General features: G+C 42.4%; 1 protein-coding gene across 2 annotated transcripts in view; it reads left to right on the top strand.

The window, feature by feature from the left end:
• The window catches only part of ANXA4 (annexin A4), a 74,851-nt gene that overhangs the window by 41,723 nt on the left and 12,103 nt on the right, over window positions 1-21,025 (top strand). For both annotated transcript variants that reach the window (XM_005893590.3, XM_070379326.1), the window contains exons 4-9: window positions 5,125-5,219; window positions 8,268-8,381; window positions 9,212-9,302; window positions 10,632-10,711; window positions 12,828-12,884; window positions 20,797-20,890. In XM_005893590.3, coding sequence (XP_005893652.1) covers window positions 5,125-5,219; window positions 8,268-8,381; window positions 9,212-9,302; window positions 10,632-10,711; window positions 12,828-12,884; window positions 20,797-20,890 — 531 coding nt within the window. The remainder of the gene's footprint in view (window positions 1-5,124; window positions 5,220-8,267; window positions 8,382-9,211; window positions 9,303-10,631; window positions 10,712-12,827; window positions 12,885-20,796; window positions 20,891-21,025) is intronic.

Here is a 21,025-nt window from a genome sequence, read left to right as displayed (position 1 = left end):
AAGCATTTTGACAAATATTATGTGAATGGGTAGATAAAATAATCCCGTGATACAATGAGAGCAGCTGGTGCAGTTGTTATTCTTGCCCCATTTTATAGACGGGAAACAGACTCAGATAAGTTATGTGATAAGATACCGAGTAAGTGGAGTTGAACCTTGAGTCACGCACAAGGAACCCTTCCTAAGCTGGGGCCTGCCAACTCTAAGTCCACGTTCTTTCCCTTGAGTCAGGCCCTGGGGTTCTTTGCTCGTGTGACAGGCGTGGCTGGGACAGTACCCCCGGGCAGTGTGTAGGACTTTATGTGAGAAGGTTGTGTGTATGTGATTAGAAGGGCTTATCTTCCAGTGCACCGACCTCTGGGAGCTCCCTAGGGCCAAGGCCTCTCTCCAGGTGGACATAGCCATGCCCGGCACTGCAGGTTCCACTGACCTAGACCCTCCTTCCAGACTTACCTGAGTGGACATTTGGCCAGAGAAGTGCTCTCTGTTTCATACCTGCTATTTAAAATCTCCTTAAGATTTGGCTAAAGACATTTGACCATGAGGCGTTATTTCCCAGTTTTTCTATCCGCACAGAATTCATCTTGCTCAGGCCCAATACTACTAGCAGCAACAATAACCATTATTAAGCTCTACTATGTGTCAGGCATGATGTGTTGCATAGATTATGTTTTAATTCTGACAGCAGCTTGTTTTACTAATGAGAAAGTTGAGGTTTAGTGAGATCAGCTAACTTGCCCAAGGTCTCTGGAGCAGGATGTGTTTGTTAAAGTCAGGATCCTAGGCAAGTCCAGGCATTCTGACTCTGGAAGTGGAGCTTAAGCCGCTGTACTATCCTGCTGCTTACCCTCGAATAGGACATTGCCTTGAATCTATCTTCTCATTTTCCCTTTTTCATAAATAAAATGGAAAAAGTACTTGGCCTACTCGTTTTTCAAGTGTATCCTAATTCTTTGGTGGATAGCAAGAGCTCTGTAATTTGGAACATAGACCACATGACATTCAGAATTCTCAGAGTCAGGAGGCATTCGATACCACCAACCGTTTTCAGTGCCTGCTGTGTGGGCCAATGCGAGAAAGACAGTCAGGAGACAAGGACCATAAACCTAATCCTGTGGTCCAATCATCCAGGGATGCTAGGCGGTAAAGGCATTCATGGAAATACGATCAGTTAGTAATATGATAGGGACGGAGGGGCACAAGATCCCATTAGGAGTCAGAGGGATCACATTTCATTTAGGGGCATCAGGCAAAACTTCTTGGAGGATATAGAAATTGAGATGGGCCTTGGGAGATGAGTTTATTCGATAAATAGACAAGAGAGAATGTGTTTCAGGTGAATGGAGCTGCATGAGCAAAGCATGGGATGACAGTGAGCATCGCCCTGTTTTGCATTTTAGCTGAGGCCTCAGGGAGTCAAGATAAATACATGGCTTGTGGCAGGAATGTACTGGCAAAGTAGGTGTTGGCTGATTAGGAGACTTCTGGGAAGGCAGGAGCCATAGAGGGGTCCTAGGGTACTGCTGACATGGAGGCTGACCCAGAGGCATAGCCCAGCAAACAACAAATGCCAGAATCAGGATGCTAGATGGAGGGGGTTAGGGAGACAATAACCCATAGGTTGGTATGGTAAGGAGGTTAGGAGAACAGAGTACAGTATAGTCGGGTCAAGTACAGGAATTCAAGAACAGAGTCTCTGGATTTGGCTGCCTGTATGCTTTTATGCGGGGTCTGCCCTGGTGACTCAGAGGTTAAAGCCTCTGCCTGCAATGCGGGAGACCTGGGTTATGTGGATATTTATAATAGTGAATGGGGTGCTATTGAGGGTCCCAAAGGCCAGACTCCAGAGCTTGTACTAAATCCAACAGGTGGTGGGGAGCCATCATGTATCCTAAGCAGAGGAAAGACACTGTGAGAGTTTGTCCTTTTAGGAAAATGAATCTGGCAGGACTCTGGAAAGACCGATTAGGAGGTAAGACTATTAGAGGTAAACTTTATAGTTATCTAAGAAGAAACCCTGAACTGGAGTGGTCGTGGTAGGAATTAAAAAGAGAGGACAGATGCAGAAAGGATTTTAGAGCTAGATTTTGCATATTCAAGAACTCTGAATGTGAAGGAAGAGAGCAGTTTAAATAATCAAAGCTATTTTGAGGATTCAAGTCTAACAGACCAGAAGAAGGGTAGTGCCTTTCACAGAAATGGGGTAAAAAAGCAAAAGGTGATGAACCTTCTCCCCTCAGCTGAAAAAGAGTTCTGGGAAAAGGATGGTTGTATCTATTCAGTTCAGTTCAGTTGCTCAGTCGTGACTGACTCTTTGTGACCCCATGGACTGCAGCACACCAGGCTTCCCTGTCCATCACCAACTCCCGGAGCTTACTCAAACTCATGTCCATCAAGTCAGTGATGCCATCCAACTGTCTATCCTCTGTCGTCCCCTTCTCCTCCCACCTTCAATCTTTCACAGCATCAGGGTCTTTTCCAGTGAATCAGTTCTTCGCATGAGGTGACCCAAAGTATTGGAGTTTCAGCTTCAGCATCAGTCCTTCCAATGAATATCAGGACTGATTTCCTTTAGGATTGACTGGTTTGCTCTCCTTGCAATCCAAGGGACTCTCAAGAGTCTTCTCCAACACCATAGTTCAAAAGCATCAATTCTTCGGTGCTCAGGTTTCTTTATAGTCCAACTCTCACATCCAAACATGACTACTGGAAAAACCACAGCTTTGACTAGATGGACCTTTGTTGGCAAAGTAATATCTCTGCTTTTTAATATGCTGTCTAGGTTGATCATAATTTCATGGCTACAATCACCATCTGCAGTGATTTTGGAACCCCAAAAAGTAAAGTCTGTCACTGTTTCCATTGTTTCCTCATTTGCCATGAAGTAATGGGACCAGATGCCATGATCTTAGTTTTCTGAATGTTGAGTTTTAAGCCAACTTTTTCACTCTGCTCTTTCACTTTCATCAAGAGGCTCTTAAGTTGTTCTTCACTTTCTGCCATAAGGATGGTATCCTCTGCATATCTGAGGTTGTATCTATTATCCTCTTATAAAAAAAAAGAACAGAGAATAGATTCCTAAGGTATGTAAACTTAAAATTCTATAGCTTCCTCTCTACACCTCATATTTTTGTAGATCTGTAATTTTGCAAAGAATGTATGTATTTTTCATTTCTCCCTGAAATATTTAAATAGACTCTCCTCTGTAGCTCATCACAACTCCCCATATAGTATAAACAATAAAAAAATTGAACACTCACCCTTTATATATGAACATCCAGGTGTGACTAAGATGAGGGGCAAATTTGAAGGATCAGAATAAAGTCTCTCTGTAAAAGCTGCTGCAAAAAAAAACCAGACAAACAAAATTTATGACATTTTTAATTTGAATTCATAGTGGAAAAGTTTGGTAGGATAATGCATCATGGGAATTCATGGGCGGTTATAAACAGTTTCACATCAATAAAGAAGATGTGGTACATATATACGATGGAATATTGCTCAGCCACAAAATGAACAAAATAATGCCATTTGCAGTGACATGGATGCAACTGGAAATTAACTAAGACAGAGAAAGACAAGTAACATATCAGTTAATGTGGAATCTAAAATATGGCACAAACGAACCTATCTACAAAACATACTTGAAGACATAGAGAACAGACTTGTGGTTGCCAAGGAGGAGGCAGGGAGAGATGGATTGGGAGTTTGGGGTCGGTAGATGCAAAAAAGTATTGCAATTTAGAGCGGATAAACAACAAGGCCCTACTGTATAACACAGAGAACTATATTGAATGTCCTGTGATAAACCATAATGGAAAAGAATAATTTTTGAAATGTATATGTGTAAAAAAAAAAAAAAAAAGGAAAATGAGTTGGTTTCTATAACATTTGCACAGGGCTTCCCAGGTGGCCCAGTGGTAAAGAATTTGCCTGTCAATGCAGGAGATGCAAGAGACGAGGGTTTCATCCCTGAGTTGGGAAGATTTCCTGGAGGAGGAAATGGCAATCCACTCCAGTATTCTTGCCTGGAAAATTCCATGGACAAAGGACCCTGACAGGCTACAGTCCATGGGGCCGCAAAGAGTTGGACATGACTGAACAACTGAGCACATACACACACACCGTGACATTTGCAACAACAAAAAGTTCAAATGACTTTTTTTTTTCCCCCCAGGAAAAAAGAGCACAAAAGTCTATTTTTATTTATTGTAAACATTTCCAAAAGATAAGAAGTAGTCTACCATAAGAATCACTCAAATGAAAACTTTTAATAAAGTTAAAAAATGTTCTAATCAGAGATCAGAAAAGAGAGCTTGGAAAAGAAAAACACAATTATAGATCTTAAAAAGGAGTAGATACTATCAGCTGCCAATTTAAACCCTATGAAGTGCCAAATGGTGAATTTTGAAAATGAATTTGAACTGTTTCAAAACTCAGAGAAGATAATAAAGAGATAAAAGTGAGGAGCAAAAGGTAAGAACATGGATGATAAATATGGGTGATCCAAAGACTCTGAGAATTCCAGAGAAGGGGAAACGCGTGATCCTGGTCAACACGTACTGACTGTTAGCAAGCACTGGTCATTGTGCTAAGTAATGCACTGGTTTGTTTTATTTAACACTTGCAGCAGCCCTGGTAGGAAAGTACTGTGATCATGCACGTTTATAGATAAGGAAACTAAAGCTCAGAGACCTCAACTCTTTTGTCTAGTGGTAAATAACTAGTGGGGCTTCCCTGGTGCCTCGGTGGTTAAGAATCCACCTGCCAGTGCAGGAAATGCAAGAGACAAGGGATTAATCCCTGGGTCAAAAAATCCCCTGGAGGAGGAAATGGCAACCCACTCCAGTATTCTTGCCTTGAAAATTCCATGGACAGAGTAGCCTGGCAGGCTACAGTCCATAAGGTCGCGAAAGAGCTGGACATGACTTTGCAACTAAGCAACAGCAACATATAACTAAATCTAGTGTCTCTTTCCCTTCAAAATAGACAAACACTCCGAATAAGAACTTCTTTTCTTAGAAAGCTCTGTGTATGTGTTAGGGTTATGCCAGTGTCCTCAGAGGAACCCACATTCTCATTCCTCGCTCAAATCGCATTCCCTCCCTGTCTCCTCTCCACCAGGCACAGATGAAGATGCCATCATCAACGTCCTGGCCTATCGCAGCACGGCCCAGCGCCAGGAAATCCGGACAGCCTACAAGACCACCATCGGCAGGGTAGGCCTGTGCTGTCCGCCTTGACAAGGGATCTGTCAGGCAACAGGGAAGCAGGGACCCCTTCCTACTTGGTTCCTGAAGCAGTGGCCCTTTGTTTTGGGTTTTTAAACTTAATTTTATATTGCTGTCTTTGGCTGTGTTGCGTCATCATTGCTGTGTGGGCTTTTCTCTAGTTGTGCTTCTCACTGCAGTGGCTTTTCCTATTTTGGAGCACAGGCTCTAGAGCACCCAGGCTTCAGGGGTTATGGTTCTGGGGTCTAGAACACAGGCTCAATAGTTGTGGCACATGGGCTTAGTTGCTGCTCAGTGTGTGGGATCTTCCTGGACCAGGGATAGAAACCATGTCTCCTGCACTGGCAGGCAGATTCTATACCACCAAGCCACTGGGGAAGCCCAGACATTTGTTCTTAAAAGATGGATCTTTTGCCTTTTTTAAAGATATTCTTGAAAACAAACAAACAGCTTCAACACGTCCTAGAGTTCCTCCACTGTCCAAAGCCAGAAGTGATTTCACGGAGCTCTTGATTCACAAAGCTCAGGCTAAGTTCAGTTTCTTTCCACACAATTTCTTGCAGGGACCTAGTTGTGGGATGGACTCACTGCCCCTACCCGGCTCTGAAGCACCAGGGAGGGCTCTGCTTCCCATGTTCCTTCCCTCAAGCTGGTGGCTTCCTTTGGCCACTTGTGAACAAATTTCCTCCAAACTGATTAAAATATTAAATCCAGTTTGTTCTAAATAGGATCTCCTAGGATTTAGGGTCTATTCTGACTCTTCTACGTAAACCCATTTGTGGTATATATTCATTCCTTTGAACGATCCTCAGTGAGGGTCACCCCCGCCAGTTATAGAATGGGGTTCTGTGTGTGTGTGTGTGTGTGTGTGTGTATGTGTATTTTATTGGCTTGTGCATTCAGAGGTGGTTCACTCACCATGTTTCCCTGAGGAACCCTGTCTCAGTTTCATTTCCAACAGCTCACTTACCAGAGTCATTCACCCGGTCTTATATCACTGAAAGCCTATCTGTGTGATTAGAGAATCTTTTTATTGAGTAAACGTTATCAGTGAGTGCCTCCAGGTCTCAGAGTGCTGTTAACTATGTGATAAGTATTTCTGTTCCTGGATAATTTATAAAAGCTAGTCAGATGAGGCTGTTTCCCAAAGATAGGCATTAAGCTGCTGGGCAGGACAGGCCTGGCTTAGCTCTTCTGGGGAGCATCTACATGCCAACCTTGGCTGGGCTCCAGCGGAGGACAAGATCCTACCCATAAGGTTGCTTGGACTATCTTCTGGGCATTTTAAAGTCTTCTCCATCCCCAAAGAAATTTAGTGAACATGCATGTGGTGCGTGAGCTAAAGTGTAGCCACGTATTTGGGGTTGATTTATTCAGCTTTAGAACTAAGCTGATCTGACAGCAGTTTGTTAAGGTGAGCAACCCTAACAGATTGACTGAATGCTAATTTATTTGTTCATTCATTTGTTTGATACATGTGGATTAACATAAAAATAGATACAATAGATTAAAATATAGTGTTTGTGGACTCAAGTTTGTGAGAATCTGCGATCTGAACTTGAAAGCAAATCACCTCCTTACTAGTTAGTTGATCTTAAACAGGTTCTTAAACTCTCTGACATGTAGGAGGAAATGTGACTATAAATGTGTTTAGAATTTGGTCCTTTGTCCAAGTGATTATTACGTTTCTTTTTAACAATTGAGCCTTAAGAATTAATCATGAATGATTATAAGAATGCAACTAAATGCCTATTTAGAAGAATAGTAGAAAAATAGAAACAGGGTATTGATTAAAGAAATTGTATTACGTCCACATATAGAAATTTCTGTAGCTGTTAAAAATATTGTAGGTAAATACTGACTTGGAAATATATTCAGGGTGTGTTCATAAGTGAGCAAACACACTGATCTCGGGACCCCTTTGCCTTCTTAAATTATTGAAGACTTTTTTGTTTTTGCTGGTTACATCTATTAATATTGACCATATTAGAAATTAACACTGAGGATATTTAAAAATAAACATCTGTTAACTTATTTTAAAAACAATTAAAACTCATTGCATGCTAGCAAAAATAACAATTTCAGGAAAAATAGCTTTATATTCCAAAACAAAGTAGTAGTGAGATGATTGGCGTTGTTTTACATTTTCAAATCTCTTTTAGTTCAGTTCAGTTCAGTCGCTCAGTCGTGTCTGACTCATTGCGACCCCATGAATCGCAGCACGCCAGGCCTCCCTGTCCATCACCAACTCCCGGAGTTCACCCAAACTCATGTCCATTGAGTCGGTGATGCCATCCAGCCATCTCGTCCTCTGTCATCTCCTTCTCCTCCTGCCCCCAATTCCTCCCAGCATCAGGGTCTTTTCCAATGAGTCAGCCCTTCTCATGAGGTGGCCAAAATATTGGAGTTTCAGCTTTAGCATCAGTCCTTCCAATGAACACCCAGGACTGATCTCCTTTAGGATGGACTGGTTGGATCTCCTTGCAGTCCAAGGGACTCTCAAGAGTCTTCTCCAACACCACAGTTCAAAAGCATCAATTCTTCAGCACTCAGCTTTCTTTATAGTCCAACTCTCACATCCATACATGACCACTGGAAAAACCATAGCCTTGACTAGACGGACCTTTGTTGGCAAAGTAATGTCTCTGCTGGTGTCTGCTTAACGCAAGACAGCTGGATTCTCATATGTGCTTCTGCATTCACCTTGTTGCGATACCTGGTGTTGGTTACAGTACGAAGAAAACCTGGTCTTGTACAAATAGGTAGTTGGGAAGGGGAGGAGTATTTTCATAGCCTTTTCACATAACTGTGGATCTGTAGACGTGTTGAGTAGGCTTTGGAAAGCTCCACTGGACAGCTGTGAGGGGATGAGGGTGTAATGTCAGATCCGAGCATCTTAGTGTTTTTATGAAGATGGTTTCGAGGACATGAGTCCCCTGAGAGGGTCTTGGAGACCTCAGGCATCCCTGGACATCACCGAGGGCAGCTGGTTTCTGTTACTGGAGCAGCTAAGCAGAGCACTTCCTTGTGTCCCAGGACCTGATGGACGACTTGAAGTCAGAACTGAGTGGCAACTTCGAGCAGGTGATCCTGGGGATGATGACACCCACCGTGCTGTACGATGTGCAGGAGCTGCGAAAGGCCATGAAGGTTCGTGCTCCTCTCCTCCTGCTCTTGGGGCTGGGGGTGCAAAGGCGGACTGCCTCCGGGCTTTCTCAAAAAGCCATGATAGAGGCCTGAGAATGTGGAGGAGGAGGGTGTAGGGGAAGGATTTTCCTTCATTTAAGACAACTTGAAAACAGGACATTACAGTCTAGCAACTGTAACTTCAAAGTTGTTTCCCCAAAAGTTAAGAAATTCTTTCTTCCCTGTGGCCCACTGGGGAGTGATTATACTTGTGGTTGTTGTGTAACTCCAGACAATTTCTTGCCATATCAGCTCCTTTTTTGAGATATGGAACTTTTGACTGACACCGTGAGCGCCTCTTGGGCTGCTGTCAGCTCAGAACCTGCCAAGAGTTCTCAGCCTCCCAAGATGCTAGAGCTACTGTGCCCTACGCCAGGCTCTGCCGATTTTTAGCAACCAAGTACAAAATTCAATTATGACTGCCCTCCTCCCTCACATCAATGAATACTCAGGCTCATGGAAGGTTCTGGGCTAGTCACTGGGAAACAGAGATAACAGCCTTTGCCAGAAGAAGATTCTGCCCTTCAAAGGAAAAGTACAGGGGAGACCAAGGCAAGACAAAACCCCCAGAGGGGGTTCCTAACCAACACCCAAAAACAGCTCATGAAATGTTTGTTATGACTAATAAACATGTTGGAATCTGGATAGGAAAGTTAAAAATGAGCAAATCCTATTCCTGGAACTAGGTGAGTTGTCTTTATTCTCTGCAGATTTCTGGTTATATTCCTCCTGTGTCTGGGACTCAACTTGGTAACCTGATTCATAACACCCTCTCCTCTGGCTTTTACATTTAGGGAGCTGGCACAGATGAAGGCTGCTTGATTGAGATCCTGGCCTCCCGGACACCCGAGGAGATCCGGCGCATAAACCAGACCTACCAGCTGCGTATGTAGCATCTTCAGGGGCCTTGGTGGAGGCCCTGTCCTCTGAGAAGTAGACTGGAGTGGGAGTTTACCCACTGAAACACTGACCACGAGGGAACCTCAGCTACAAGCTCCGCTGTCAGGCAGATCCCTGTTGATCCAAATGACTGTTGGCTTTTCGAGACTTCTCAGGTGTACCTGCCTCTCTTCTTAGGCTATCCAGTGAAGTGTTTACTACCCTGAAAGCTGAAAAGCTGTTCTTTAGTATCAAGCAGAAATCAAAGGTGTTTATTCAAATGTGGTGGCACCACTGAATCTTAGCTTTCCAGGGAGTGCCCTGGAGGAGCAGTCTCCTCAATTTCTTACCTCAGACTAGGCTGTAGGTCCCGCAGCCACCTCCAGTGGCAAGACTTCCCTCTTAAAAATCTCCAGAGGAGCCTTTGAAAGAGGCATGCCTTTTTGACCTAAGAATATAATAAAACATGTCCAAAGGTTCAGGTCCCACAGTGTCATCTATATTAGCTTAAAATGTCCAGCAGAGTGGCTAAACAAAATTTGGCACATCCATACAACATAATTATCAAAATGTATATCGGAGGATGTTATTAAATTACAATGAGCGGTATGGTATACGGATAAGGGAAAAAGACAAATCATAAAATGAGATGCTGTGATCCCACTTCTTAAAGAAACAAAAATAATATGTGATGTGGGGAAAATGAGGAAGGATATTCACCAAAATGTTATCAGTGATTATTTCTGAGTGATTAAATGAGGTTTTGTTCACCGCCTCCCCATGCCCCCCCCCCACCCCCGCCACTTCATTTAACTCATTCAGTTTTTCCTAAGTTTTCTGTAACAAACGTACAGTTCAGTAGAAAGAAAACAAAACAGTAAGAGTTTTTTGGTAGGTGTTCAGAGTGGGAGATTCGAAACCTGGGAGTCTGGTTCTAGCGCTGACTGCCTGTGGTCTTCTCCCTGTGGACAGCCCGCTGCTTGTCCCCAGACACAGGTTCAGAAGTTCTGCTCTGTGATCCCTCTGTCCTAGGGATCAGGACAGATCCCTAGACAGTAGGAACCACGAGAGGGGATCGCAGCCCCGCCTTCTCAACCCCCAATGTAAGCAACAAGAGCATGTTGTTTCTGCTCTAATCATTTATCTTCTGCTCTAATCATCCACTTCTCTTGACCATTTTACCAAGACCTTAGTTTTTCATCAGCTCTGTATGGGCTGAAGATGAGCTGCTTCAGTAATCAGGCTGGTCAAGGAGAGGACGGAAGACTCTGGGGTGTGACCTGGTGTTGGGCAGAGATCTTCACTCTGATGTCACTAATTTGACTCTCTTGCTAGAATATGGGCGGAGCCTTGAAGATGATATTCGCTCTGACACGTCATTCATGTTCCAGCGCGTGCTGGTGTCTCTGTCCGCTGTGAGTCGCTCCCACCTTTGATGGGGGTGGGGGGTGGTTTATTGAGACGTTCACTCTCTACCCGCTCTTCCAGCCTTTCTCAACCTTTCAACCTCCCAAATGGGAATTTTTCCCTGTGTTTTTCTGAAGCCTTTCTGTTGTTTTATATTCTCTCCTTTAAAGACTCTAGCTAGTCATGCATCCCCATTTTTTCTCATTTATACATACAAGCACTTAATATATGCCATACAATCATTACTCAGCGCATTGAAAGTTAGGAATGTGGTTAAAAGGCAGTCTTGGGCTTTAAGAATTTATATTGTCAGAAGGGGATCTAGCAGGCCCATGTCTTGCTAAAATAAAAGCATGAAAGTATGTGCCAAAAAAGAGGCACAGAGTAGAAGAAAGGTTCAAGGAGAGATTTTGGTTGCCAAAGTAAAGAAAAGGCTTCATGGCCGAGGTGCTGGTTGAGAGAGGACTAGGAGGGTTGCTGGAATTTCAAGAGGCACAGATGTGTGGGGGTATGTTCCAGGCAGAAAGAACAGTGAGGACAAGACAAGGCATCAGGAAACACGGAGAGGGTTCAGGGAACAGTTGGCTGAGCCACTGGACTAGTAATTCTAGGAGCCAGGTGAGAAAATGAACCAGGGTCCCATGTTGGGAGAGTTTGTGCTTTTTTCTGGAGAGCTGTGGGGAGCCTCTGAAGGTTTTGGAGCAGTCGAGTGATGTGATTGGAACTTCTTAGAAGAGTAATGTTATAGCAGTGTGTCCGATGAATTGAACCAGAGGATGGGAGCCCAGGCAGGAGGTTACCTTGGTATTCAAGATATTGTGAAGAAAGCAGGTTTGGGCCAGTGTGGGGGCAGGGATGCCAGAAAAGAGAGATGGATTTACAAGCATTTCACACAACTTAACAATTTTATCTTTAGGCCTGCCCTCCTTCCAGAGTGTGAGACTCATTTCTCACTGCCTTTTCCCTGTTTCCTTGTGGATATTCTGCCATCACCTCTGTCCACTGAGCCCTCCTAAACTATGCTTGAACTCATTTTGCCTCCAAACCAGCTCTTCTTCCTCCCTCATCTTTTTCTATTACTGTTGTTTCTGTTTTTCCAACAACCAAGGCAGAAGCCTGGAAAGCATCTCCAACTCCCACCTTGCTATGTCTCTGATGTTTACTTAATAATGCCAGCCTGCTTTTCTCTTCCTTTTATTTTATTTTTTTATTTTGGCTGTGCTGGGTCTTCTTTGTGGTGTGGAGCTCTTTGTTGTGGCATGCTGTCTTTCTCTGGTTGCAGTGTGCAGGCTTCCCTAGGTGTGGCACGGGGCCTAGAGCACACAAGCTCAGTAGTTGGGCACTTGGGCTTAGTTGCTTCGCAGCATGTGGGATGTTAGTTCCCCAACCAGGGATTGAACCTGAGTCCCCTGCTTTGGAATGCAGAGTCTTAACCAGTGGACCACCAGGGAAGTCCCAACCAGCCTGCTTTTCTTCCTTCCTACCCACTTTTTCTTTTCCTCCCAGATTTATCACTGCAGAGCCATGCCTAGATTGTAGCATATTGGAATAGCCTAGTGATAAAATAGTGTTACAAACCAGATAAAAGTAGCCTATTTTGCCACACTTTGGCATTCCTCTATCCTTCAGTCCCGCCCTCCTGGTGTTGGTGAGGGACAAGGCACTTTCGGGTGCTCCTCAGGCCCCTACTGTTGGCCCCAGAGTCTCTTGATTCTCCTCTTTTCCCAGCCTATGTGGCATAGTTGATCAGCATAAAGTTGCCAGTTAGGGAAATTTAAGTCAGCTGGCTGGGAAGACATGGGAATGGAGGAAGAGGAGGAAAAAGAGGGGTATGGTCCTGGAAGGAGCTCTCACCAGGCCATATTTGTCCTCCTGCTCCTTCAGCTGTCAGAGACACCCACACAGCATCAGGGAGCCATACCAGGCTTGCCCTCTGATCAGATCAGAGCCATGGGAGTAATGCAAACACATTTGAAGACATCTGCCCTTTCTCCCTAAGCTACACTCATGGCCCTTCTGTCTAATTACCCTGTCCTTGGGTTCCCAGACATTCTATCTTACCAGAGCACCCAAATCTTCTTGGATCCTCTCTCAATCTCTGTGGTTTGTTTTTCTCATCCTCAGGGAGGCAGGGATGAAAGCAATTATCTGGATGATGCTCTCATGAGACAGGATGCCCAGGTTAGTAGAACTGCAGCTTCTTTTTCTTCTCTTTTGACAATAAGACAGGCCAAGTTGGTGGACATCTTCTTATATTTCAATGAATATTGGCCAGGCTGGAATTTGTTATGAAAAAAGATTCCCACAGGTGCCTTTAATAGCAGAAGTTTCTTGCAGAGATACCTGGGGCTTGGGGCTGGCTTGGGGCATCAGTATATAAGCATCCCTGGGTTCCAGATTTTCTAACATTGGGACCATGGTGTGGCTGCCCCCACAGAATCACAGAGTGTCTTCTGAATCACTAGGAGATAAAGGGACCTGCCTATGCTTTGTTGACCTCACCTTTTTACTTCCCCAAAGAGAACATTTAATACAACCTATGTAAAATGGGTAAAACTATTACCAAACTCTAAGAGGCAGTTGCTTCCCTGGTATCCAGCCCACTGATGGCTGCCCTGAAATCAACTAATGGTATTTTTACTGTGACCAGATAACACTAAAAATAATAACTAATAAAACCTAGTAAGGACCTGGTTTTGTCCTTACCAGGGGCCAAACACTGTTCAAAACTATATGAAGTATGTCATTGAATCCTTACAATAACCCTATGAACTAAGTATTGCTATTCCCATGTTATGGACAAGGAAACTGAGGCTCAGAGAAGTCAATATCTTGCTCAAGTTCCCATAGATAATAAATGACAGAACCGGGATTTGAACCTACGCAATCTGGATCTAGACTTTGTTAATCAGTATATGACCTCTGAGAGAGATTTGTCCCATTCAGGATGAGGGGCAGAGGATGAGATGGTTAGATCACATCACTGACTCAATGGACCTCAAGTTGAGCAAACTCCAGGAGATAGTAGAAAGAGATGAGCCTGACATGCTACACTTCATGGGGTCGCAAAGAGTCAGACACAATTTAATGACTGAACGACAGTGAATCACTCAGGATTATATGGGAAAGAACCTTTTGCTTTCACTAGAAGTGAAAGGAATATATGAGTCCTAAGAGTTCTGATGACTCAGGGAGGCCCATCCCATAAGGAGATATAGGAAATTGACTTCAATCCAGAAGCTTTGAGGAAGGAGAAGGTATTAAAACTCTCAGATGCTTATGTGAATTTCAGCTACCTCTAGGAGAACATTTGGGGGAATGCTGGAAGGAACCTCCATAGCCCAGGTGAATCCTGAATTTAGTTTTTTAAGTTAATTTATTTATTTTAATTGGCGGCTAATTACTTTACAATATTGTACATTGACAAGAATCAGCCATGGGTGTACATGTGTTCCCCATCCTGAATCCCTCTCCCACCTCCCTCCCCATCCCATCCCTCAGGGTCATCCCAGTGCACCAGCCCTGAGCACCCTGTCTCATGCATCGAACCTGGACTGGCGATCTGTTTCACATATGATAATATACATGTTTCAATGCTATTCTCTCAAATCATCCCACCCTCGCCTTCTCTCACAGAGTCCAAAAGACTGTTCTTTACATCTGTGTCTCTTTTGCTGTCTTGCATATAGGGGCATCATTACCATCTTTCTAAATTCCACATATATGCGTTAGTACACTGCATTGGTGTTTTTCTTTCTGACTTCATTCTGTATAATAGGCTCCAGTTTCATCCACCTCATTAGAACTGATTCAAATGAATTCTTTTTAATGGCTAAGTAATATTCCATTGTCTATATGTACCACAGCTTTCTTATCCTGAATCCTGAATTTAAATGAAGAGTTAGTGAGCAATTTATTCCTGAAACATTATATCCATTGTCACTTTTTTTGTGGGCTTGCCAGGTGCTAGGCATTGTGCTAACTACTTTACATTTTTTTCCTTATAATAAATCTATGAAGTAGGTGGAGAAGGCAATGGCACCCCACTCCAGTACTCTTGCCTGGAAAATTCCATGGACGGAGGAGCCTGGTAGGCTGCAGTCCATGGGGCCACTAAGTTGGACACGACTGAGCGACTTCACTTTCGCTTTTCACTTTCATGCATTGGAGAAGGAAGTGGCAACTCACTCCAGTGGTCTTGCCTGGAGAATCCCAGGGATGGGGCAGCCTGGTGGGCTGCTATCTATGGGGTCACACAGAGTCGGACACGACTGAGGTGACTTAGCAGCAGCAGCAACAGCATGAAGTAGATATTCCTTCTGTTTTATAGACTAGGAGACTGATTCTCAGATTTAAATAACTTGTATAAGATTACATAACTGATGGAATTGGGCTCTTTGACTCTAGATCTGTATGATTTTTTAAAACCATGCAATTCATATTACAAAACTACAGTAATCAAAAGAGTGTGGTATTGGCATTAAAACAGACATACAGATCAATGGAATAGAAAAGAAATCTGAGAAATAAACCTGCACATGTATGGTCAATTAACTTATGAAAAAGGAGCCAAGAATATACAACAGGCAAAGGTAGTCTCTTCAATAAATTTTGTTGGGAAAACTGAATAGCCCTAAGCGAAAGAATGAACCAGAACTGACTACCTTACTCCGTACACAGCAATTCACTCAAAATGAATTAATGACTTCGAAGTAAAACCTGAAACTATAAAGTTCCTAGAAGAAAACATAGGTGATAAGCTGCCTTACATGGGTCTCAGCAATGATTTTTTTAATCTGACGCTGAAAGCTAAAGCAACAAAAGTAAAAATAAACAAGTAGGACTGTATCAAACTAAAAAGCTTCTGCACAGCAAAAGAAACCGTCAACAAAATGAAAAGGCTACCTATTCAATGAGAGCAAATATTTGCAAATCATATATCTGATAAAAAGTTAATATCTAAAACATAAAAAGAACCTGTACAACTTAATAGAAGTAACCAAACAATGCAGTTTTAAAATGGGCAGAAGATCTGAATAGACATTTTTCCAAAGACATCCAGATGTCCAACAGACACATGAAATGATGCTCAACATCACTAGTCATCAGGGAAATGCAAGTCAAAACCACAATGAGATATCACCTCACTCCTGTCAGAATGGCTGTCATCAAAAAGACAACAAACAGCAAGTGTTGGCAAGGATGTGAAGAAAAGGCAACCTTTGTTCACTGTTGGTGGGAATGTAAATTGGTGCAGCCACTATGGAAAACAGTATGGAGTTTCCTCAAACAAAATAAAAATAGAACTACTTCATGATCCAGCAATTTCACTTCTTCTATCTGCCCCTCAAAAATGAAAACACTGACTCAAAAAGACATATGTACCACCTTATTCATAGGAGTATTATTTACAATAGCCAAGAAATAGAAACAATCTAAGAACCCCTCAGTAGATGAATGAAATAAATGATTGTGTATATGTACAGTAGGAGAATGCTCTCTACTCATAAAAAGAATGAAATCTTACCATGTGCAAAAATGTGGATGGATCTAGAGAGCTATATGCTACCTGAAATAAGCCAGAAAGAAAAAGACAAATACTATATAATCTCACTTGTATGTGAAGTTAAGCAACAACCAAGGAAAAATCAAGCTTATAGATACAGAGAACAGACTGGTGGTTGCCAGAGGCAGGGGTGGAGGTGGGCAAAATGGGTGAAGGAGGCTAAAAAGTACAGGCTCTGTTATGAAATAAAGAAGTCATGAGGGTGTAATGTACAGCATGGCAACTACAGGTAATAATACTGGGGGCTTCCCTGGCAGTCCAGTGGTTAAGACTCTGCTTTCACTGCAGCAGGCACAAGTTTGATCCCTGGTCGGGGAGCCAAGATCCTGCATGCTGCACGGTGCTGCCAAAAGTAAATAAATAAAATTGTGTTAAAAAAACAATAATGCTATATTGCATACTTGAAAGTTCCAAAGAGAATAGATCTTAAGAGTCCTTATCATAAGAAAAAACACTTTGTAATTATATATGGTACTAGATGGTAACTAGACTCATTGTGGGGGTCATTTTACAATGTATACAAATATAAAATTATTATGTTCTACACCTGAAACTAACATAATGTTATATGTCAATTATACGTAATTTTTAAAAAACACAACAAACCATGCAGTTCAACAAATACTTGGGAGTTCTTCAAGGAGCATAGTTCTCCTTGGAAGTGACCAGGTGAAAAGGTGCTTAACAACAAATATGGGCTGGGGGAAGTTGGAAGGACCAGAACTCATTTTTCTGTGTCCTCCAAGTCTTAAAACGAAACAAGGAATTTAAGAACCACTCTCCAAGGTTTCCACTCTTCTTCCAAAATAAAACAGGAGGAAAATCTGGTCAGCCTTTGTTCTTTAAGGTACATCAGCAAAGGGACATTTGGGTATTACAGAACTGGATTTTGGGGCAAGTAAATGAGTTTGTGATGAAAAGACTTACCAGGACAGGTGAAATTAGGTAGTAATTTATTATCAAAGGTAGAAAATTTTAAATATAGAGAAGCTAAACGTCCAATTTTATCAGTTCTTGAGATGAAAACTGCACTCAAGGAAATAACAGGTAGTGTTCAGAATTCCTACTTGAAAAAGAAATGCATAATGTACTAAAAGCACATTGAAAATGCCCTTCAGAGCTTTTGTTAGAATATGGCACATACTTGATTCCCTTTGAAAAACAAACCAGGAAATACAAAAATAGAGAGAAATCTGCATCAAAACTGGAAACCGTGCCAGATGGGCAGCAAAGCTGGGCCAAGGATGCAGGAGTTATTCCTTCCCCAGAAAAGAGGTTCACACACACACACACACACACACACACACTGCCCCCAATGGAAATAGACAGAGTGGCTTCCTGCAAATGGGGAGACTCCTCAGGGAAGACTTGGGCTGTGTCTCAGCCGCCTCCACTGGATTTGCAGCAAGTCCTCCTGATTGAAATTCATCCAGATGAAAAGTGAGGAGCTCAAAGAAGAATCCATTGCACCATGTTCTGTGGAGAAAACCAGGTCTGGATAAACTGTTTATCATTTCAAGATCAAAGATCATGAATATCCACTAATCTCAACTCAAATACTATATGGCCCGTGAAGAAACTGGGGCCCAAAGGGAGGCAAACAGGGGCTCACTTTAAGGAAGAGACAGATTTCAGATCGCTCTGGATCCTGACATATGTAAGAGAATGACAGATTTTAATTAACTAAACAAGAGCTTTAAAAAAAAAAAAAAAGATGCAATAAGAAAATAAAGGAGCTGAAAATGGAGCCGCATGAAAACAAGAAGGGATAAAGAGAAGGCTAGATGAGTGGAGGGGAAGTTTTCTTAGAAACAAGGAAAGGAGACTTGCCTGGTGGTCCAGTGGTTAAGAATCTGCCTTCCAATGCAGGGGACTCGGGTTCCGTCCCTGGTGGGAAACTAAAATCCCTCATGCCCAGGGGCAACTAAGCCCGAGCACTGCGACTGTTGACCTTTGTGCTCTAGAGCCCGTGTGTCACAACTAAGACCTGATGCAGCCAAAAATAAATAAACATTCTAAAAGGAAACAAGGAAAGACAGAATAAACGTTTACTAGAAGCGGCACTGATCAGAACTGACATTGCACAAAACAGTCATTGTTGTCGAAGGCAATGCTGAAAATACCTCCAATTTTCAGGAAAAAGAAGACAATCACATAAGATGAGGACTATAGAGGAAAGACAGTGGAGATTAGAATGTCAACAAGAAGGGTATGGACGGACTTGCCCTAATATATAGTTAAATGTATAATAAATGTACAAATGAATTAAAGCACGTGGTCCTGGTGTAAGATAGGGAGAAGTCAATGGGATAATTAGAAAGTCTAAGAGCAGAACCAAGCCTATGTGAGAATATACAGAAATACATACGGAATATATGCATTTCCAGTCAGTGGAGAAAGCACAGGTTACTCAGTGGAGTTGGAAAAATTGGGTAACCATTTGGGAAACAATAAAGTTAGATCCTGACTTTCACCTGACAGCATAATAAATTCCAAATAGATTGAAGTTTTTAGCATAAATAAAGTAAGCCATAAAAGTAGTATAAAATAGTTAAATATTATTTTTTAAATGTGGGACTGGGAAAGGATTTTGTATGCATTTTCTTTTAAGATAGAAACCATAAAGGAAAAGGATTGGTAGTTTGGCTAAATTTTAAAAAGAAAGAATTGTTTTACCAAACAATACTACAAACAAAATTAAAAATCAAATGATAGAATGGGGAGAAATTTCACCCTATGTATAGTAAGCTTAATATGAAAATATATAAGTAAACTACAGTTTCAATACTGTTATTCAAACTTACTCATATTTGTTCTGAATAAGAATGCCCCATTTCTTTTTAAAAAAAAAAGACATTGGACATTAGCAGACAACTCAAAAAAAAAAAAGAAAAGTAGAAATGGCAAATACACCAAAAAATGACCAACCTCACTGCTACTGCTAAGTCACTTCAGTCGTGTCCGACTCTGTGCGACCCCATAGACGGCAGCCCACCAGGCTCCCCATCCCTGGGGTTCTCCAGGCAAGAACACTGGAGTGGGTTGCCATTTCCTTCTCCAATCCATGAAAGTGAAAAGTGAAAGTGAAGTCGCTCAGTCGTGTCCAACTCTAGCGACCCAATGGACTGCAGCCCACCAGCCTCCACCATCCATGGGATTTTCCAGGCAAGAGTACTGGAGTGGGGTGCCATTAAGATACCATTTTCTACCCATAACTAAAACTTTACCCTTTTCAAGTTAGTTTTTCTGGTATTTTACAAAAGTATCATTCTGTGACAGATGGAAAGTTCCATGTTTGCCACATATTCCAGTTACAATTGCTGTATAATGAACCACCTCAAACTTAAAATGTCAGAGGTCTTAGCTGGGAAGACTTGAACAGCTAGAGGTGGCTCAAATGGCTGGGGGCAGGAGTCTCCAACACTTGTGTCTCATGTCTGGGCTATGAACCGGGGCTCACCTCAGGCTTCGAAAAGGTCTCCTACCTGTGGCCTCTTCCGGTGGCGTGGGCTTCCCAGAGCATGACGGCTGCCTTTCAAGAGGGACCACATAGAAAGCCAGCATTCCATGAGAACCAAAGCTGCCTGACTTTTATGACCTAGCCTCAGAAATCAGTGTCACTGCCACTGTATTGATTGAAGCAGTCACAAGCCTGCTGAGAACCAAATTTGAAAAACACTGATTAGATAAACCTTTTGTGCCCTCCCAGCTTTAAAATTCCACAGTCCTCTGTATGGGAAAAAGAATCTAGAAAAGAGTGTATATATGTATAACTTATTCATTTTGCTAAACACCTGAAATTAACACAACATTGTAAATCAATTGTAAAATGATAAAATTCCATGGTTTTTTATGAGAACTGACTGAACTGAGAACTGACTCTTTAATCATGTGGCAGCAGAGAGGAAGGTGAAGAAACAGCTGAGTAGATGGAGGTAAGCCCAAGGAGCGACAAAATGTATCCGTGAAGGGTATTTTGAGAAATTTAACAAGCCAGCTGCTGGTTATAAATGAACAGTGGGGAGAGAAGCCACGTGCCACTAGAGAGAAGTAAATCACGGGTCATTCTAGAGTGGTGGTGTCCAGTAGAACTTTCTTTAATGTTGAAAATGTTCTACACTGTCTGTGTCTAATATGGGTAGCCACTAGCCACACATGACCACTGAGCACTTGACACGTGGCTAGTATGGCCGGGGGGTTGAATTTTAAATTTTCTGTAGTTAATTAAAATTCAAATAGCCACATGTGGTTAGTGGCTACCATATGGAACAGCCTGAGTCTGAGCATTCCTTTTGGGTCTTAAACCAAAGTCTGCATGTTTGCTCTGACTCTCCGGGAGATATAGAGTTCCATTAGTCTTATACCTAAGGAAAAATCCTGAGTCATTTCCACTCACTGCCAACACCACTTCTACCCCCGTCACCAGGAAAATAAGCCAACTCCCACTCTTTGAAGTTCTGGAAATATTTACAGATGTTCTGGCACCTTCTCTGTTGTGTTTTAAACTCGTGCTTTGTTTGGCTTCAGGACCTGTATGAGGCTGGAGAGAAGAAATGGGGGACAGATGAGGTGAAATTTCTAACTGTTCTCTGTTCTCGCAATCGAAATCATCTGTTGCATGGTAAGGCACTTGCTTTTTTTTTTCTAAAGAAACTATTTGAAAGATAGTGAAAATGATATTACCTGTAACTGATAAACTTTTTTCCTTCACTTGGTGCAAAGACCTAATTATACTGAACTGTCTTAAATGTCTTAG

Source organism: Bos mutus, chromosome 11 (genome assembly GCF_027580195.1).
Source record: "Bos mutus isolate GX-2022 chromosome 11, NWIPB_WYAK_1.1, whole genome shotgun sequence".
In the NCBI taxonomy this organism is placed as follows: domain Eukaryota; kingdom Metazoa; phylum Chordata; class Mammalia; order Artiodactyla; family Bovidae; genus Bos; species Bos mutus.
This window is presented reverse-complemented; position numbering and strand designations above follow the sequence as displayed.